At 45.9% G+C, this 18,242-nt stretch overlaps 2 protein-coding genes and 1 non-coding gene across 14 annotated transcripts in view; 1 reads left to right on the forward strand and 2 right to left on the reverse strand.

Annotated features, from left to right (window-relative positions):
- The window catches only part of BPTF (bromodomain PHD finger transcription factor), a 52,556-nt gene extending 47,026 nt beyond the window's left edge, over positions 1 to 5,530 (forward strand). For 10 of the 12 annotated variants that reach the window (XM_072936944.1, XM_030287438.4, XM_072936943.1 and 7 more), the window contains 4 exons: positions 36 to 228; positions 1,146 to 1,230; positions 2,951 to 3,137; positions 4,626 to 5,530. In XM_072936944.1, coding sequence (XP_072793045.1) covers positions 36 to 228; positions 1,146 to 1,230; positions 2,951 to 3,137; positions 4,626 to 4,662 — 502 coding nt within the window. In that variant the 3' untranslated portion in view covers positions 4,663 to 5,530. Of the gene's footprint in view, positions 1 to 35; positions 229 to 1,145; positions 1,231 to 2,950; positions 3,138 to 3,892; positions 4,185 to 4,625 lie in introns of those variants that run through there. The other 2 variants (XM_072936938.1, XM_030287439.4) reach the window with 1 other exon arrangement.
- A 3,025-nt stretch (positions 5,531 to 8,555) lies between these two features.
- Positions 8,556 to 16,333, reverse strand: C18H17orf58 (chromosome 18 C17orf58 homolog). Its single transcript, XM_030287471.4, has 5 exons — positions 15,790 to 16,333; positions 12,066 to 12,602; positions 11,884 to 11,982; positions 10,172 to 10,363; positions 8,556 to 9,622 (listed from the first exon to the last, which is right to left on the reverse strand). Exons 1-5 carry the CDS (start codon positions 15,842 to 15,844, stop codon positions 9,435 to 9,437), a joined length of 1,071 nt encoding a protein of 356 aa, XP_030143331.4. The 5' UTR covers positions 15,845 to 16,333; the 3' UTR covers positions 8,556 to 9,434.
- On the reverse strand, positions 16,238 to 16,310 carry TRNAR-CCG (transfer RNA arginine (anticodon CCG)). Its single transcript has one exon. It is a non-coding gene; the product is annotated as a tRNA-Arg (tRNA).
- Positions 16,334 to 18,242: the final 1,909 nt, after the last annotated feature.

Below are 18,242 nucleotides of genomic sequence, written 5' to 3' on the forward strand. Positions count from 1 at the left end.
GATGAAGGCACTGACATTTGGTTTGGCTCTTGCAGATTTTACATTGGCTGTGACCGATGTCAGAACTGGTACCACGGGCGCTGCGTGGGCATCCTGCAGAGCGAGGCAGATCTCATAGATGAGTACGTGTGTCCCCAGTGCCAGTCCACAGAGGATGCCATGACTGTGCTCAGTCCTCTCACAGATAAAGACTATGAAGGGTTGAGGAGGGTCCTGCGCTCCTTGCAGGTGAGGACAAGGCTGGCAGCACCAGGGACTGTGACAGACCCAGTGGGTCTGGGAGGAAGGGGTGATTTCTCCTTATTTAGCTCTGAGATTTGGGAACAGCAAAGCTGTGCCACTGTGTCAGCTGCAAACCTGCTTGGTGTTACTGTGCTGTGGAATATTTACAATTATTAATAAATCTGCTCCTGAGTGGGTGAAACAACAATCACAGCAGTGGAAGGCTTTTAAAGGAAGCAGATTTAGAATCCCAAAAGGCAGAGTGGGAGTACAACTGCACAGGGTATTGGAAGGTGCAGTGTTCTGTTCTCAGATCAATTTACTGTGGGTTGTAATCCACACTTCCTTAATTTAATGGAGTGTTACCAGATTTCAGGAGTGTTCTCACAGGGGATCATTATCAGCATGTAAATGATGGCATCCTCATAATAAGAATTATGTACACTGTCTGATATTTCTGGTTTGTCTGTCACTCCCAAATAGGCTTTTCTGCTACAGCTATAAGGAATTTTTAAGCATTCTGGTAAAATTCTTAATATTATGATAACAGAAATCCTGTAAGTAATATTTTGCATTGTCCTATGTTTTACAGACATTTATGAAAGTGTATTAATTTCAGGATACTTGAAAGTTCTCTCAGTAAATTCATTCCATACTTTTCCATGCAGCCTGTTCAGCACAGTATCCTGTTATGTCTGAATTTCAGTTTCCTGTTTTGAAGCCCAACTGCTGGGTCACTGACATTTAAAACTTTACCCAGTCATCAGATGATGGTTCCTTTTCATATAATGCTGCACTTCTTCCTGAAATTCAACTCCAGACCCCAAGAGATAAAAGGATGAAAATATTTACCTATTAGGATGCCTAATTTAACTTAATAGTATGTTTTTGTATGTTGTCATCCTCTCCTGTTTCCTTGCCAGGCTCACAAGATGGCATGGCCCTTCCTAGAACCAGTAGATCCCAACGATGCCCCAGATTATTATGGTGTCATCAAAGAACCAATGGGTAAGTGCTGGTGAGAACAGCCTGAGTGAGTGACTTTGGGCTTTAGAATAACACATTAATTTCCTGCTGATCACTCCAGCCATAATCTGCAAAATACATAGGTTAGGCAGGTGAAACACTGTGATTCTCACTGATACATTCAGAAGTTCATGAGGGCTGTTTTATCTACTCTTAGGCTGACTGCTTCACCCTAAATACTGCCAGTCTTACAGATGAATGTGGAAATCAGTGCAATAATAGGATAGAATTCATGTTTTTAAATTTCTTTATTTAAAGAGGACAATTTTCTTCTGTCTTTGTAATGAGCTCCTCCTCCAAAGGTTGGGATATGTACTCCAGAGGCTGAGGAGGAGGTGATGCTATGGAAGTGTGACATGCACCTTAAGAGATGGAGTTCAAAATTAGCTTTATCTTACTTGATAGTATAGTAAATTTTGTTTTATGTGTAATTTGTCTTTAAAGTTGCAGGGAAAAAAAGGATTCAGATGTTGTGAAAGTGGGCAAAGTGGAAGGGGAGATGCTGCAGCTTTCCAGTGCTTTACTCGGATCTTCTTAGAGCTCACCAGTTAAAACTGGATAAGCACTTGCATGTGAAACCTCCTGGGAAAATCTACCTCCTGACAGAAATGGTTTTGGGAATGTTACTCCTTTCCTTACAGTATTGAACCTATACCTTTTCAGATCTCTCAGTGAGAGCCAGTGTGTCATTTGAGCTTTCTCACCTGCTCCTTACTCATCCTAGAAATAGGAATGTTCAGTTTAGTATCTTGGCAAAATGTTGTGGTATGCTGACTGACAATAATACTTTGTTTAGGGATTGTGTCCTTTCCTTTTCTAAAGTTTTGGACTGTGCTGTTACAACATTGCTGAACAGCTCTTATTCCATGATGGATGGGTTAAAGTTTATAAGGAAAGCTCAAATAACAGTATTATTGATGGAGCAGACAAAAGTGTTTTTAGCCCTTTCTGACTTAAGTAGGAGGAGAAGACATTTATAATACAATTAAATCTGGGTAAAATACACCATGTAATCCAGACCTACCTGCAGTTCTTTGCACACAGTCTGGCATCACTGGTGTTTCAAAATGAGCACCTCAAGGCATTTTCCAAGGGCAGATAGTTGTTTTTCTGGCTAAAAGTAACACTAATCATTTACACAGCTGTATTTATATTTGAGAGGTTTTGTTCCTGTTTTTAATTGATATTTGCATTAAAACAGGACAGTTGCTACTCATATCACCATTCCTGTCTCCTTAATGTGTCTGGTCAGTAAGGATGAGAGCTCTGGCATTTTGCATGACTCTATACTTAAAATCTTTCATCTGTGCCACGTGTAATGTGCACATGCCCATGAGAATTGGTAGTTCATTCAAAGCAAGGCAGGAATTCAAAAAATAATCCGTAGGTGATGGTTGTTACATGTGCATGGTACGTGGATCTTAATTGTCTGACCTTCTTGTCCCTTCATTTCTTCAGAAAAAGTGGGAGCTCCTTGCAAAGGTTTCCCCTAGTCCTGGTGATTCTTGTATGTTACTGAATTTTCCTGCACACAACACATTTCATGCCTAAGTGTTTCTTCTGAGGGAGACCTGCAGTGACAACCAGCATTCCTGGGAAAGCCTCTAATCTGAATAATGCTTTGTTTCCCACAGTCTTGACAATGTAGATTCCTGTTTACGATGAAAGTCTCTCATTTTAATAATCTTTGGTTTCTTTAAAGACCTTGCTACCATGGAGGAAAGAATCCTGAAACGCTACTACAAAAAGGTCACGGAGTTTGTGGCAGACATGACCAAAATTTTTGATAACTGCCGTTACTACAATCCAAGTGACTCCCCTTTTTACCAGTGTGCAGAAGTTCTCGAGTCTTTCTTTGTACAGAAACTAAAAGGATTTAAGGCAAGCAGGTAAGCTGGAGTGTTCCTAACCACAGGTGTTGTGTTGGCCCCTGAAATCTCCTTTCTAAGCTTATCTTGTATTTGCACAGGGATTTACCACTCCATGCACTTTCCTGGAAAATTTTGTCAAAATTAAGGCTTAAATATGATTTCAAGAAGGTTACTTTGGAATGTTTATTCAAAAGGAGCTGTTAAAAATTCGGGTGGTGTAATGAATTTGCAAAATTTGAGTGATACGTCAACTCGTTGCTGCAGAAAATAATTTCTGATCAGGGCAAATACTGTGTCTGAGTGGTGCCGATGTTCTATTCTGTAGTAAATACTTCTCATGCTAATTAAGAGACAATCCTGCTGTGAATCTTATAATTCAGTGAAAGAAATTAAATTACTTCAGTGTTACTCCTTCTCTCATCTTTTTATCATTTACCACCTTTGAAACAGGGCAGTAAGTAAGGTTTAAAGTAGGGTATGGAAAATGAAACAATTCAAAATATACCTTTCAAAATTAAACTTTTAATTTTTTTTTCTGAAGAAGGGCTGATGTAGAGGTTTCCCTTACATAGACATTGCTGAAAAAGAATATGCATTTTTCTTTTCAGTTCAATACTGTAATAATTTTTGTCAGGTAATTTTCAACTCATGTTTGTGTCACTGCCATTAGCTGGGGCCCCAGCACTCCCTGTGCTTGCACACTGATTTCACTGCTGCATCTTATTTGTTCTTGTTTTTCATTTATACCATCCATCTTCTTTCTTTTCTTGCAGATTGTGATATCTTTAGTCTGAACTTTTTAACTGGAATCAGAACTGGATGTTGGGGTCACTTTCTTTTATTGTACAATCCAATGACATTAAACTGCCCTAAAAATCCAGATCATTTGTCCAAAAAGTAAATGTTGTTTTTGTTGCCAGCAGTCACACTGGTGAACATAACTGTATTAACAAAAAAATTGTGCTGTTCCTCAAATACTGTATCAAGAAAAATGAAAAATTCATCATGGAAACTTTGTGTTTTATTGTTTTAGTTTAAGTCACTAATAAAACTGTGGATGTCAAAGAGGAGTTTTGCTGAACTCTGCTTAGCAAAAATGTGATTTTAACGTGCCTGTTCAGGTTTTTTTTCCTATTAAGTTAATCCAGAGGCTTACTGAATAAATTTAAGCAAAGTAGACCTTATTATAAATATTTAAAACTAAAAATGTCTTTTTGCTTTCCTTTTGGTGGACTACTATTATGTAAATATGTGAGTACAACTGATTCAGGCATATCCCAGTGACACACTGCATTTTACAAGTACTGAAATATTTGTATTCCGGAAGAGAAAATGGGCTTAAAATTCAGAGCAAGAATTATTATTTTTTCTGAAGGGGAAAAAAATAAATGACAGCGACATAGTGGTAATTCTCCTATTGTGATTTATTTTTGGCAACACCTTGCAGCAACTGTGTTCTCCAAACTGAAGGGTGCTTAATTCTTCACTTTCTTCTGTATTCTGCAGGTCCCATAACAACAAACTGCAGTCTACAGCTTCTTAGAGTTCAGCGTGTTAACCAAACACACGAGCAAGGATCTGGTTGTCTGACAATTTTTAATTAAGGAGCCAGATGTTTTTAGTCAGGTTATCCTGACAAGACTTGATGTAAACTGTGTTTTTATTGGTCACAACAGTCAAATTATATTCTTGGCTTATTTTGTCCAAAGGACAAAGAAATAAAAATCAGCAGCACCACTTTCTTGTCAAGATCAAATTGTTGTACTATTGTGGCAGAAGCAGGAAAACTGTTTTGTTGAAGGAGAGAGAGAAAGAGAGCAAGAAAAAAGATACAGTAAATGGGGTCTCGTTTAACTCCATGGAAATGCCACGTCTGTTCTTCAGTGAAGAAGCTGGTTTAAAGTCCACACAGAAAACTTTGACTGTATTTATTTATTGTTGCAAAAAAGACGCTTTTTTATTGCTGCCCTCATTTGTCAGCTAATTATTTTTTCTTATGAAATCCAGCCCTGGTTCCATGTAATCCATTCTGTATCTTAACATGATTCCTGTAGGTAAAAGTACAAGAAGACCTCTAGATGTCTTTTCTTTCTATGAAAGGAGCTGCTATGTACACATGTGCACACACACAGGACTGGGAATCAACAAGGAGTTTATCATTCATGGTAGATAAAAACAAGCTTGCATACAATTTGGGCTGAGTGGTCATGGACTACAGACTCTGTTGCCTTGAATATAACAAACAGTACAATTTGTCATTTACTCTGCACCAGACTGAACTGAGTAAAATCTATTTGAAGGTATCTTGTTTGTAAACATTTGTCAGATTCTAATTTTTTTTCTTTTGTATTAAAATTCAAAATATGGATGTATATTAAACAAAATAAATGGAGATCATTGTTCTCCCCACAGCCGTAGGTGTGTTTGAGTGTGCGCTGCCACATTTGTGAGACACTTTGGGGATCTGTGCAGGAGTGTAGGGATTGCCAGGAGCAGGGGTGGGAGCCCTGTGATCCTGACCAGACAGTGCCCAAAGGAGTGTCCAGCTGGGACAGGGCAGGAGGTGTTTGTGGTGCCCAAAGGAGTGTCCAGCTGGGACAGGGCAGGAGGTGTTTGTGGTGCCCAAAGGAGTGTCCAGCTGGGACAGGAGGTGTTTGTGGTGCCCAAAGGAGTGTCCAGCTGGGACAGGAGGTGTTTGTCAGGTGTTCCTGCCCACCGGAGCTCAGTGATCTCTGCCAGGTACTCTGGGAATGTGGACACAATCTGTAATTGTGTCCCTGGGCTGCCTCCATGTTTCCTATGGGGGCAGCACTGCCATGAGGGATGAACCAGAGCCCAGGAAGATGCAAATTGTAGATGAGGAGGGTTTATTTCCCTGTGTGTGACTGACTTGCTCTGGTACCTGTCTAGTTCCCAGCCCTGGTTTCTCTGCAGCTCCTCACCCACCTGACCAGCTTTTGCACTAACTCACAGTCAACTTCTGTTCTACCAGTGGTCTGGGATTTACCTGTTTTATGGATAAGCTCCTTTTGGGTTTAACCTCACACCTTGCTATGCAAGAACCTCCTCTGTTATTTTTCTTAAAAAAAGATGTTGCTACTGACCACCCTTTCTTACACTTCCAGCTCAGGTGTTCAGGTTCTTCTGGGGGGATTTTATCTACTAAAAACCCATGTGTTTTTGTACATACATTGTTGTCATTTAACCAATCTGTGAAAATTACTAATTGTTCAGTGTGGAAACAATAATCCATTTATGCTTCTGAAAGTCAAAGAAGAGTAGTTGCATTTAGGTTATGTTGTCCTTTGACGTTTTAAAAAATGCTGCATATTGTAAGCATTGTGTTTTAATGGGACAAGGAAAAATCTCACCTTTAACAGCACTGGGACATATCCTGCATCTCATCCCAACATTTCTGTACTATTATTCATACCTAAATTCATATTGACATGATATAAACCTTTCCTACCTGTAGGCAATAGATTGCTGTTTTTAACAAATTGTGGCAAACTGAAGAGTACTTTTTTGTACCTTATAGGACACATCATCCTAGACAAATAAAGTAATGTGTTTGACATGGATTTGGTGGTGTTTCTAATGAAACAATGATAATGTTATTGGATATAGGTCTTGGCTTTGCCAGATCATATGTAACTGTGAATCAGGTTGTTTAGGGAAGACATACATACATGCAATTTAATGCTGCTGATTAATCACCCAACCCAAACAATTCTGTGATTCCATGAGAACCTGTTTCAGTGTGTTCACTTGCCATTGGGCAGGTCGAGGTACTTCTCTGGATTTACTAGTAGTGATGTTTTATAGTTAAATGGTGTTACAGAAAATAAATCACTTGTAATTAATCCCCACCTGCCATCAAGCATAAAGTTCGTAAGATTTGTGATCTCTGCTCAATCCTCGTCTTCTTTGTATTTTATAAATTATTGCAACAGTTGTTTTGAAATGGTCATATGTTGTAAGATATGGATAATGTAAGCTGTGCCAGCTTGATTTTCCTTTTCTGTCTCCTCAAATTTGAAGCAATTATCGTCAATCTCAATTTAGTTTATGCAGGAGTTAATTGGAGATTTAAAGTACAGTAAGAAGTTGGGCTTACCCAAAAGCCTCGAGTAAACTCCTGGACAGACAAGGTGAGAACAGTTACTCCTTTACACCCAGATTTCTGTGTGGTGGCGGCAGAATTTTCCATATTTATCCTGTTGGAAAGGAATTTATTGACTGTGAGGTACCAAAATTACCATGGCAGCTGTTGAACACGAGTGCCACCCAGTTCCCAGTGTGGTTATTGCTGGGAGGGTTTTGGAATAGCAAGTGCAAAACTGGAAATCTTCTTGATCTGGGAATTGTTGTTGTTCAGGAGGTGTGTTTAGTATGTGATGAGCCTGATGACAACAGTCCTGCTCCTGCTCCAGCCCTGTCTCAGTGGGGCTGTGACACACAGGGATTTGTTGTTCAGCTGCTGTGGGAACATTTTAAGGAGGGACCTTCCAATCAAGAAGGGAAAGGTAAGAGAACTTGGTAACACAGGAAGAGAACATGGGATAAATCACTTTTCAGGCTCCCAGAGCAACATCTGTATTCCAGTGGTTTTTGTCAGTTATGGGCACTGAACTGGGGCTTGGGATGTCCTTAGCTTGTCTCTTCCCAAGGACAGGCCCAGGGAGGCACACGTTGGGTTTGTGCCCACACTTCCCTGGGCTGGAGCAGGATAAGGGGAATGGGGCTCGGCTGCTGCTCTGGGCAGGGGATGCCTGGAGGAGTTGCTGCTTAATCCCTGGACTTCCCCTGAAAATAGAAACAAAGAAACTCGAGATGCACATGTAACCCTTCCTCCCTCTGTCCCTCCCAGTCACTCGAGAGCTTTGATTCATTGCCAGAACAGTCCTTCTGCCAAATCAAAACCCCCTCAGATTTTCTCAGGAAAATTCCATCAATCCATGCTGTGTTCCATGCAAAGTCTTTCACATACCAAAAGTGAGACATGGTATTTTTTAGGTAGGCTCATGCTGTGAGTAAATTTCTATCCTCCAGTAAGAGCCTTTTGTGTCCCAAATAGGGGATGTTTGCTCTTGGTGTTTGGCTCCACGTCAGGAAATACTTGATGCAGTGTAGCCCATCCCATCCCCTGCTCCGTGGCTTTTCAGTGACACTAAATGAAGCTGCAGAGGTGTGTGACAAGGACAGTGTGTCAGAACCACCTTGTTTCAAAACAGAAAATGCTTCCATAGAAGCCACTGCTTCCTGTGGCAGGTCACATATCACTGAGTATGTGGGGTTTTAAGCTGTACTGCATTTTTTACGTTTCTTAATATAAATATGTATCAAATCCTCAGCCAACTTGTCACACAAGGAGGTGCCTTTCTGCAACATCATTACATAAGGTTTTTGGGTCTTCCAGAACCCGGGAGACAGTGCAAGCAGAACCTCATGAGAATTTTATTAGTTTCTTTTACAGACTTATTATTTGTGAATACTGACTGGGAACAACAAACATCTCAATTTCACCACACTAAGGTAATAAAATATTGTCTTTTTGACTTAAAAAGTAACTTTACACTTGTGCAAGTACAAGCTTTGCAATATTTCTCCTGAAGAACAGCATTCAGCACAGCTCTAGAACAAAGTGCCCTGGCACACCCAGTGTGTGCAGCCTGTGCTCATTTTGCATTCCCTGCACCATCACTTGTAAATGCAACTGGGTATTTGCGGTTTGCAGTTCTTGACTTGCTTTCACTCAGTGTGTTCATATACTCAAATTATTACACTCTTTCCTGTACGCTTTGTGTGAACATCCAGCTCTGCTGGAAGAATGGTGTAATTTTCCAAAATACCATGGACATGGTTGAGGAGACAAAAATAATACAAATGGTACTTAGTGGTGTTGGTTTCTCTGGAATCAAATGCATTAGGCAGAACTGTGAAAGCACAGTGAACATCCTGTGTAGATAAAGCTGTGGTATCATTTAATGTGTTCAAGGTGAGGGGTTCAAAGTGCAGTTGTGTGCTGAGGACGAAACTGCCAGAATTTTGCATTACGGTTACTACAGATTATTCGGGGCACGCTGCAGCAGGGGAACAACAATAACCTGGTGCTCTGAAAGCAGCTGGAGCAAATTCAGGGCCAGTGAATGCCCTGGAGTGACTTTTGTGCCGAGCCCCACCGGGTGCGTGCTCGAGGCCCCGGCGTTTGCCCAGCACAGAAGCGGCGCTGGACTGCGGGAGCGCTGCCCACGGCCCGGTGTGCTCCGAGGGGGGATCCCGCTGCTCCCGCGTCCTGGACGGAGCCCCGGAGCCTTAAGGACACTTGGAGCGAGCTGCCCTCACCCTGAGATCGCTTTTCCTGTGGAATCTCCTCACGAAGCCGCTGCCGCTCCCGACCCAGCCGTCCCCCGGCCGCAGCCGCCCGCGCAGCGCGGGCAGCAGCTCGGCGGGCACCTGCCGGCGCTTGTGGTAGATGTGCCCCATCACGATGTACCTGCTGCCTGCAACACGGAAAGGAGACAAACAGGGCTGCTGAGCCGCAGGGAATGAGCTGGGGGTCACTCCGAGGGCGCCAGGGTTGGGAACAGGGTGGAGTTGTGCCGGTGGAAACATCCTGAACACGGGGCTTCCACTGCGGCACCCTGAGCTCTGCTGGGACCTGGGGGTGGTGCTGGCGTGGAAATGATGATTTACTGTCGGGGGAAAGGCTGGTATTTGATAAACTTGCACTTAAAAGGAAAACTGAACGACTTACAAAGACACCAGCTTAAGCTCTTGCTTGTATTGTTTTAGGAATCCTGAAAACTTGCCATCATTTTGGAATGGGACAGAATTAAGAAAGGGTTGTGCTGGTACCTGACTTCTTCATGCAGTTGGTTCTCTTGTGAAAGTTTTGAGAAAGTTGGATGGGAAAAAAGGCCTCAACTTTGAGTAAATACTTTTCTTCCAAATTTTCCCAACAACCCAGGCTAAGCCTATTAAAGTAAGGCAGACTGAGATTGCAGTGCATGCAGAGGAATAGCAGAATGGATTTAGCTGGAATGATTTACCAAGTTTAAAGTCTGGACATGGTTTACTGCAGTTTAAAGTATCCACAACCAAGATGTGAACTCGGAAGAAGGCGGCGTCAGGAGTGACATACAGGCGACTCATCTTGTACAATCCATCACTGTCTGCCAAGAGGGTAATCCACTGGACTCCATTCCCCAGGCTTTCCAGGTTATAAACAATTCCATTCACTGCTGTTTTAAGGGAGAGGGGAAAATAGGATCAAATTTTATATCATGGCAATTTTCAGGGTATGTGTGAAGGTTGTAATCTGAAGTGCTGTAAAGGAAGTGTCAGCAGGAATCCTTTGGCTCAGGAGTGGGCAGTGGGAATTACTTCAAATAATCACATTTGGTGAGGTCATTGCCTGAAGTTCTGCTGCTTTGCAAAACTTGTTTACAGGTTTGAGATGTTTCTTAGGGAAGAAAGCAATGGGTTCAGTACCATTTTCTACCCTGATATATATAAAGTGGGCATATTTACCTAACAAAGTAAAATTTTCAAATGTAAAACTTCCCAATGAAGTAAAAAGTCAAGCTGGTAATGAAATACTTCGGCTTTTGAAATAAAAGGCCCTTGTCATACCAAGAGACACTAGTCAGGGGCACAAGTGGGTTGTGTTGGGAGCTCAGACATTCCCTTTATGCTGTTCTCCCAGTTTCTGGCTCTGGCAGAGTTGAGTGCAGGGGTGGGAAAACAGCTCTGTGTTAGTGGGGCTACTGCACCTGGTGTTACACCTGCCTCAGGGGGAGAACTCTGATTCAGTCATTTATTCTTTCATCTGCACTGTAAATGTAAAGCAAGGAAGAGCTCTCTCTGATCACTGCCTTGGAACCTTGGTTCATCTGTTGTTCAGACTTTTTCCAACCTGTCCTTTCAGTTTAGGAGCAGAGCTGTTTTGTAAGGGCTTAAACACACAGAGGTCAGGTTGCTGTGAAGCCCATGTTGGACAGGAATGTGTGAGAGTGGTAAAAACCAAAGCAGGACAGCATTTGTAGAAAGCACTTCCTGACTTCTCCATTTAGAGAAAACAGATGTCTCCTAACGTGTTTATGTTCTACAAATGGAAACATCTGTTACCACTGGGTTTGTATTTTCCTTATCTCTTAAAATACTGTGAGAAAAAGTTGGTATCTGTTTCACAACTCTGTAAGCACAAGGCAGGGTTTCAGTCAGAAAATGCTTGTCCTTAAACAAAGTCTGTACAAAAATATTAGGCTGTTTCCTGCCACCTTTAGTTACATCAGTGTGAACACAAGGATTAAAGACACTGAATCCTAAGGAACTTCAAGAAGAATCCTCTCTAGAGAGAGAATCACAGTCTTCTTTCTGTTTGGTTCACCATTTAATTTTAATTTCAAACCTCAATTCCCGAAATCAAACTTGCTCTAAATAGCAAGAGATAAATAACCCAGCTTCAATGTTAAATCTGAGAGTATCTAAAACAATTATTCTTTTCAGTCCCATTGACCAGTCTCAAGGACACTGTTCCTCCAGAGGAAACAGAAAAAAAGGGCAGTACTAGTCCAAGGTAGGGAAAGGGTAATGTAAGTATGTTTATGAAAAATTGTGGTGGGTCCTTTTTGAATATTTGGTAATTATTGAACATACTTACTGTATCCTAATCACAGTATTTTAAAAGTAGTGGTGCAGTATCAGTGACAAGGGGACAGAAGGTGCTCTGTCCCTATGGGTTGAGGGGGACACCACCTACCAAACTCGCTGGCACAGAAAGCCTCCACTTCATCCCGCTCCTTCCTGCACTCGGTCAGACACACCTTCTCCTTGTCACCATCTACAACAGGAGCACAGCCTGAGGGTCAGCAGGGGCCCTCTGGGATGTCTCACCCCACTGTGCCGCAGCCCTGGGGAAGCTCTGGGCAGCCCATCCCTTACCTTTCCTCATCCCGCCCAGGTGCACCGAGCTGGGCGACCAGCGGTTGGTGAGCCACGAGGGTTTGGGGACACCCCTGGAGGGGTCGGGCCCTTTGTAGGGCACTGCCTTCCCTGCTCGGTTGAGGAGGTTGGCATCGCTGGAGCCGCCCGTTGCGGGGTCCAGCAGGGACAGCGGCTCCAGCAGGGACAGCGGCTCCAGCAGGGACAGCGGCTCCGGGCGGGGGGCAGCGCGCAGGGCTCGGCCGCCCGCGCTGTTGGCAGCCCCGGCCCGGTTGGGGCTGCCCGGGCCCCGGAGCGCTCCGCGCTGCCCGAGGCGCTTCCTCGGCCCCGTGCTGTTCTCCAGGGAAGGCTCCGCGCGTTTCTTCTTGTCGGAGGCGAGGGAGGGCATTCCCGGGGCCGTTCCCGTTTCCCTGGCATTCCCGCTGGCACTGCCCGTGCCCCGCCCTGCCGCTTTCACCTGAACGTCAGCAGCGGCTGCTGAGCTAAAAACAGCTTTGCTGAGAGCCTGGCCGGGTTTCTCAGCATAAAGCAGGGATCCTGCAGGCAAAAAAAAAGAGAGAGAAAATCAGTGTTTTAAGTCCATTCCAAATGTTTCAGAACGGGAAGATTTGAGGCTCTAATCCATAAGTGAGGCCTTCAACAATAAGACATAAAACTAATAAATAGCTCAATAGATAAAGCACATTAGAGCTCCTCGTTCCTCTACTCAGATATTGATGGTCCCGTACAGGGAATGCAGCTGTGTGAGCAAAACAGGAGATTTGCATTTTTACTTTATTATTGTTTCAAATTAAAAACAAACCCTTTTCTCAAACCCCTGAATCTCCAGGGAGCATCTGAGGAAACAAGGTTCACGTTGCCATTTGGGATGCTTGTTTAAGAGACCATGACAGCAGAACTATTTGGTTTTCCCATCCATGGGATGCCTGTTGACAATGTCATCCAGATTTCAGTAGCTTTGGATGCTACTGGAAAGGTCTTTATCCACAATTTTGGATCTCTGACTTGAGCATGTAGTAGCAGTAATTAGGCTAGTGCTGCTGAGTAATAATTATTTCAGGGCTTTGCTTAATTTGAGAGGATATTTGAGAATGAGAGGAAGTGCCTGGGAGTCCAGGGAAAAAATTAACTTAATGGCACTGTTCGCAGAAGCTGGGCAATCACCTACACTTTCATTTATACCTTCACCTTGATCTCTTGAACCTCACAAAGAAAAATTACCAAAATGTTTAGCCCAGCAGGAGAGAAACTTCCCCTGGCAGTCTATTTTCCTTTTCCTTTAGACCTTCCCTGCAGGCTTGGAGTGAGCCAGCAGAGTTTTCACACAGCTCACCCACACACAGCCTCTGTCTGGTGTTCACGGCCGTGGTTATTCTGTGTAGGAGGCTGATCCCAGCTCCTTGTGTGAAAAGAGAGATTTGACATACACAGATGAACAACGTCCTGGTTTATCTCCTATAACTGACTCAACTGCTGACCTTGCCACTTCTCCCCCTGTGCTCTCACCAGCTGCTGTCATGGGAAAGATTCCCTGATATTTGGGCTGGCCACACGTAAAGTCAAAAGAATGTCCATGGAGAGAGGAGTGGAAGAAGTCCAAGCTGCCGAAAGCAGCAGGCAAGGGGGGTTTGGAGATGGTTCAGTGTGAAGCTGTGCCCTCTGAACAGGTGTCTCAGACTTGGGTGTGCAAATAAACTCTTCTACCACTTTATCACGCCTTCTCAGTTATGGATTGTATCAAGAAATAGTTTATTTTTCTCTACTCAATCTGCTCAGGACCTTGAGGTTCCTCCTCCCGTACCAAGATATTCCTGTCTAGTTGTTGCAACCTAAGAAACATGACTGCAACATAACAAAATCTCAGTGGAACAGATGTAAATGCTATTTCTGTTCTGTCAGTGAGGCACTAAAACCCAAATAAATCCATTCAGGACAGCTTGCTGCAGGGACACATTTAACATGCACTGAACATGTTAAAGTCAGTCACACATCTGGAGTTACAGGTGATGAGGACTGAAAGAGAAAGGTCACATACAAATTATAAAAATCCCAGATGCAGAAGCAAATCCAACTTCACCTGCCACTGGTGGCTGGCAGGACAGAGCACCAGCTCCCTGCCTGCTTCTGCCAGGTGCTCTGAATTCTTCCCAGTGCTGGCAAATTAAATATTGCAATCTACATTCCCATTGCACAAACATGTTGAAATGTTTCTTTCCTGAGCCCTCACTTGCTGAAAAGGCTGCAGGCTGGGGGGCTGCCCGGGCAAGGGTTTGTAGGAAAGTCCTTAGCCTCCCCTGCTTCCCGAGGCAGACCTGCCCCAGCCCCGCTCCGAAGGTAACAGACTTACCAGAAGATGATCTAATGACAAAGCAGAGGAGCCAGAACACTTGGGTTGTCATTTTGAAGAAAAGTTTTTCCAGACTCAAAATGAGCTGGAGTCTTTTATGCCCTTCCCCCGATCCATGCTAATGAGAGGCAGCCTGAGGGGAAACGGGAATCACTCGCTGGACAACCCACTGGAGCAAGACCAAGCTGCTGCCTCCACCAGCCCTGCCGGGGAGGAATGTGCTCCTTCCCATCGGGAACAAGCCCCTGGCTGCATCACCTGAGTCCTGGGAATACACACCCACACGTGATTCTGGCAGCAGATTTTTATTTTGGGGAGAGTCTTGCCCTCCTATGGCATTCTGCAGGGAAAAAATCATAGGGAACAAGGCTGGTTTTGCTGACTATGGAGAGCTGTGTTCCGGGGGGGAACTGGGAGCTGCTGGAATACACCAGACCCGGGGACAGAGGGTCTGTAAAGGATATGCATGACAATGGAACATATCTGGGGATTTCTGATCACCTCCAGTGATACAGCTGCTAATCTCCTCTTTTAGTTTCAGGAACCAGTTTCAGTGATTCTTTTCAGACTGAAAAATGCAGTTGTGACTGTCTAGTCCAAGGGAAAGCTCTGCTGATCCCACACAGCTTTATTTTTAAATCTCTCTTTGCCATCATCAAGAACTCTGCAAATTTTCACAAACCAAGCAAGCCCTGATTTGGATTACTGAATTAAGAAGGCTTATTTCTAAGTGACCTTATTGCAACACAAGATTTCTATTGTGACAGTTTAACTCACCAGCTGCTGCTGGGTGCTGTGGAAGCTGTTCATGACTTTAAGGGACAACCAACAATTTAAAACTACATAAAGGCACTGAAAGGCTCCTGAAACCCACTCTTGACAGAAAATCTAACCCTCAGCAATGCCTGTGGCATGGGATTCAGTGTTGCTTAGTTTAAGCAGTTTGTTTTGTCCTGCCTTAATTAAGCATTTCAATAGGATTCCCAAAAGCTCAGGGCTTTGTCTCCAGCAGCCATGGGCAAAGATACAGAAAATTCACCAGGACAGTGTGGAAAATAAAAGACATTTCACCACATATATTACTCAAAATTTTCTACTGCAGCACTTACTAATCCCTGTTTCCCTCTGTTATCTGAAACATTTTAATTCCAGAACTATCCCAAGATAGCTATTACGGGAATAGGAATGTAAACTGAGGATGAAGGAGAGGAGGGCTCCTCCATTGCTTTGGTGAGCAGCAGAAGCTGGAGTGTGAGTGCTGGCACTGGGGAGGGAGGTGGATGGATGGATGGATGGATGGATGGATGGATGGATGGATGGATGGATGGATGGATGGATGGATGGATGGATGGATATACACACACGTGAGCCACAGACCTGTATTCCAAGGATTTTTCTGTTGAATTAGCTGGTGGTGCAATTCAACCCTCATTCATGTACGGCTGTGTCTGCACTCTTTCCCCAGACTTTACTTGGACAGGATCTCCATTAAGAGCACAGCAGTGGTGTTTGGAGCACTCCCGGCATTCCAGCAGCCCCGGGGCGCTCGAGCAGCGGAGATGGAAAAGCTTTCCCAGCAGCGCTGGGCAAAACCGGGACCAAAGCGCCGCGGCCACATCCCTCCCGGCGCTCCCGGCTGCTGCTCTCTGGAGGGGAGCGGGACCCACGCGCGGGAGCTCCGCAGGAAGCGCGGCTGCCCCCGGCGGGACGCGGTGCGCGGGCAGAGCGGGACCGGGCCGGGGCACCGCGGGTAAAAGAGTCGGGGGTCCCGGGCAGGGGGGGCACACGGAGCGACCCGCGGCAGCGGCACAAAACAAGCGCGGCACGACCCAGATGGGACTCGAACCCACAATCCCCAGCTCCGGAGGCTGATGCCTTATCCATTAGGCCACTGGGTCACCCAGCACACACTGCGCGCGCCGCCCGGTAAGAGCCCCGCCCGGCCGGCCCCGGCCCCGCCCCCCGCGGGTTCTCGCGTTCTCCCCGCTCGCTGCGGGCCGGCCCCGCCCCCCGCACGCCATTGGTCGCGGTGCCCTCAGGCCCCGCCCCGCAGCGCGTGCCCGCGGCCCCGCCCGCGCCTCAGAACGGGTTCCCCCCCTCGGCCCGAGCGCGCCCCGGTCTGAGGGGACCCGCCCGGGGCCGCCCCGCTGTCCCGGGGAGCCCTGGCCACCGCCGCCCTGCTGTCCCGTGTCTTTCAACTTCCCCTCACGGGCCCGGTCCTGCCTCCTGTGCTGCTGCCGGTAACTCCATCCAGTCCCAGCGGCTCCACACTCGGCCTTCTCAGGGAACACCCCCGCTCAGGGCTCTGTGACCCCTCACGGCCCTTTTGCCCGCCTCGCACACACCTTCCGCTGCCCCATAACCTCACCCGCAGCTTGGCCGCTGTTCTGCCCCAGCTGCCCCGTCTCCCCCCACCTCTCTGTCGCTCCCTCGCAGCTCAACACCCCCTCGGGCATCTCGGGCACTGCCAGCCCTCTCCGTGCCCTCAACACCGATCCCTGTGCCCAGATTTAACTGCTCCAGACCATGCACTGCCAGCGATGGAATTTCTTCGCACCAACCTTCCAGTCCTTCAGGAAAGCAGGTGTTTTACCTCTATTTCTGCTTTTGAACTGACTTTTTTTTCCTTTGTCAAACTACTGCTGTTTAATATCTCCATTTGTTAGCAATGTGCCTTCTCTTGGCTTCCCTGCTCTTGTAGGTGTTTTTTACGAAGCTCAGCACTGTAAGGCCGAAAACCAGCTATATGAGATGTCACTGGCAATTCCTCCTCCTCAGCAAACATCCTCCACACCTGTGTGTGCCTAGAGATTGGTATAAGTGGTTTAATGTGATGGCTTAGCACACAGGCATATCGATGTGCATGCCTGACACTTCTCTGTGTTATACCTTACAGGTGTCTCAAAATGTCAGAGTTGCTGTCAGGGTTGTGTTTTCCCTACAGTTCTTTGGTTTGAAGATCTCCTGTGAAAATCAGTGTTCTTTTGTGTTCCATCCCTCATGAGCAGGCCAAACCCATTGGAATCAATCTCATCCCTTTTCAGGCCATACCACAGGAGCAGGAATCCTTTGCTTTTGTTATTCCATATGATTGGGTTTTCATCTGCCCTGATGGCTGTAGAACTGCTTTCAGCTTCAATCTCATATCCCCTTTTCTTTGCATTTCTGTGCACCACATTTCTTGGAGACAATAAGTGACACATGGAACCATGGGATCACGGAATGGTTTGGGTTGGAAGGGACCTCAAAGCTGATCCAGTTCCACTCCCTGCCATGGGCAGACACCCTCCGTTCCCCCAAGTTGCTTGGAGCCCCATCCAGCCTGGCCTTGGACACTTCCAGGGATGGGGCAGCCATAGCTTCTCTGGGAACCTGAGAAGGGCCTCACCACCCTTCAGAGAAGGATTTTTTCCCAATATCCCATCCAAACCCACTCTCGTTCCGTTTGAAACCATTCACCTCCTCGTCCTGTCACTACCCGCCCTTGTCCCGGGGAAGCCTCCGGTGCCGCGCTGGTTACTGAGGCAGACTCGGGCTCTGCGTGAGGGAATGGCTGCTCCGCCCGACCCGCCCTTGTCCCGGGGAAGCCTCCGGTGCCACGCTGGTTACTGAGGCAGACTCGGGCTCTGCGTGAGGGAATGGCTGCTCCGCCCGACCCGCCCAGAGCGCGGCCCCTCCGCGATACAATTCAGCCCTGGCTCCGATCCCCGCTCCCGTCCCGGGTATCACCGAGCCCGGCCCCGTGCACTACAGCTCCCGGCGTGCCCCGCGCCGCCCCACAGGGGCTTGCTGGCACTGCCTGCGCGAGGCACGCCGGGAGCTGTAGTACC

The sequence above is a fragment of the Taeniopygia guttata genome, chromosome 18 (assembly GCF_048771995.1).
Source record: "Taeniopygia guttata chromosome 18, bTaeGut7.mat, whole genome shotgun sequence".
Lineage (NCBI taxonomy): Eukaryota > Metazoa > Chordata > Aves > Passeriformes > Estrildidae > Taeniopygia > Taeniopygia guttata.

What these genes read in the sequence shown, in the direction of transcription:
- C18H17orf58 (XM_030287471.4), bottom strand. Translation starts at nt 15,844, where the DNA reads ATGAGGGTTGAATTGCACCACCAGCTAATTCAACAGAAAAATCCTTGG. An exon ending in GAAAAATCCTTGGAATACAG is followed by an intron (nt 12,603 to 15,789) that starts GTCTGTGGCTCA and finishes TTTTGCCTGCAG; the next exon opens with GATCCCTGCTTTATGCTGAG. An exon ending in TTTCTGTGCCAGCGAGTTTG is followed by an intron (nt 10,364 to 11,883) that starts GTAGGTGGTGTC and finishes CCCTTAAAACAG; the next exon opens with CAGTGAATGGAATTGTTTAT.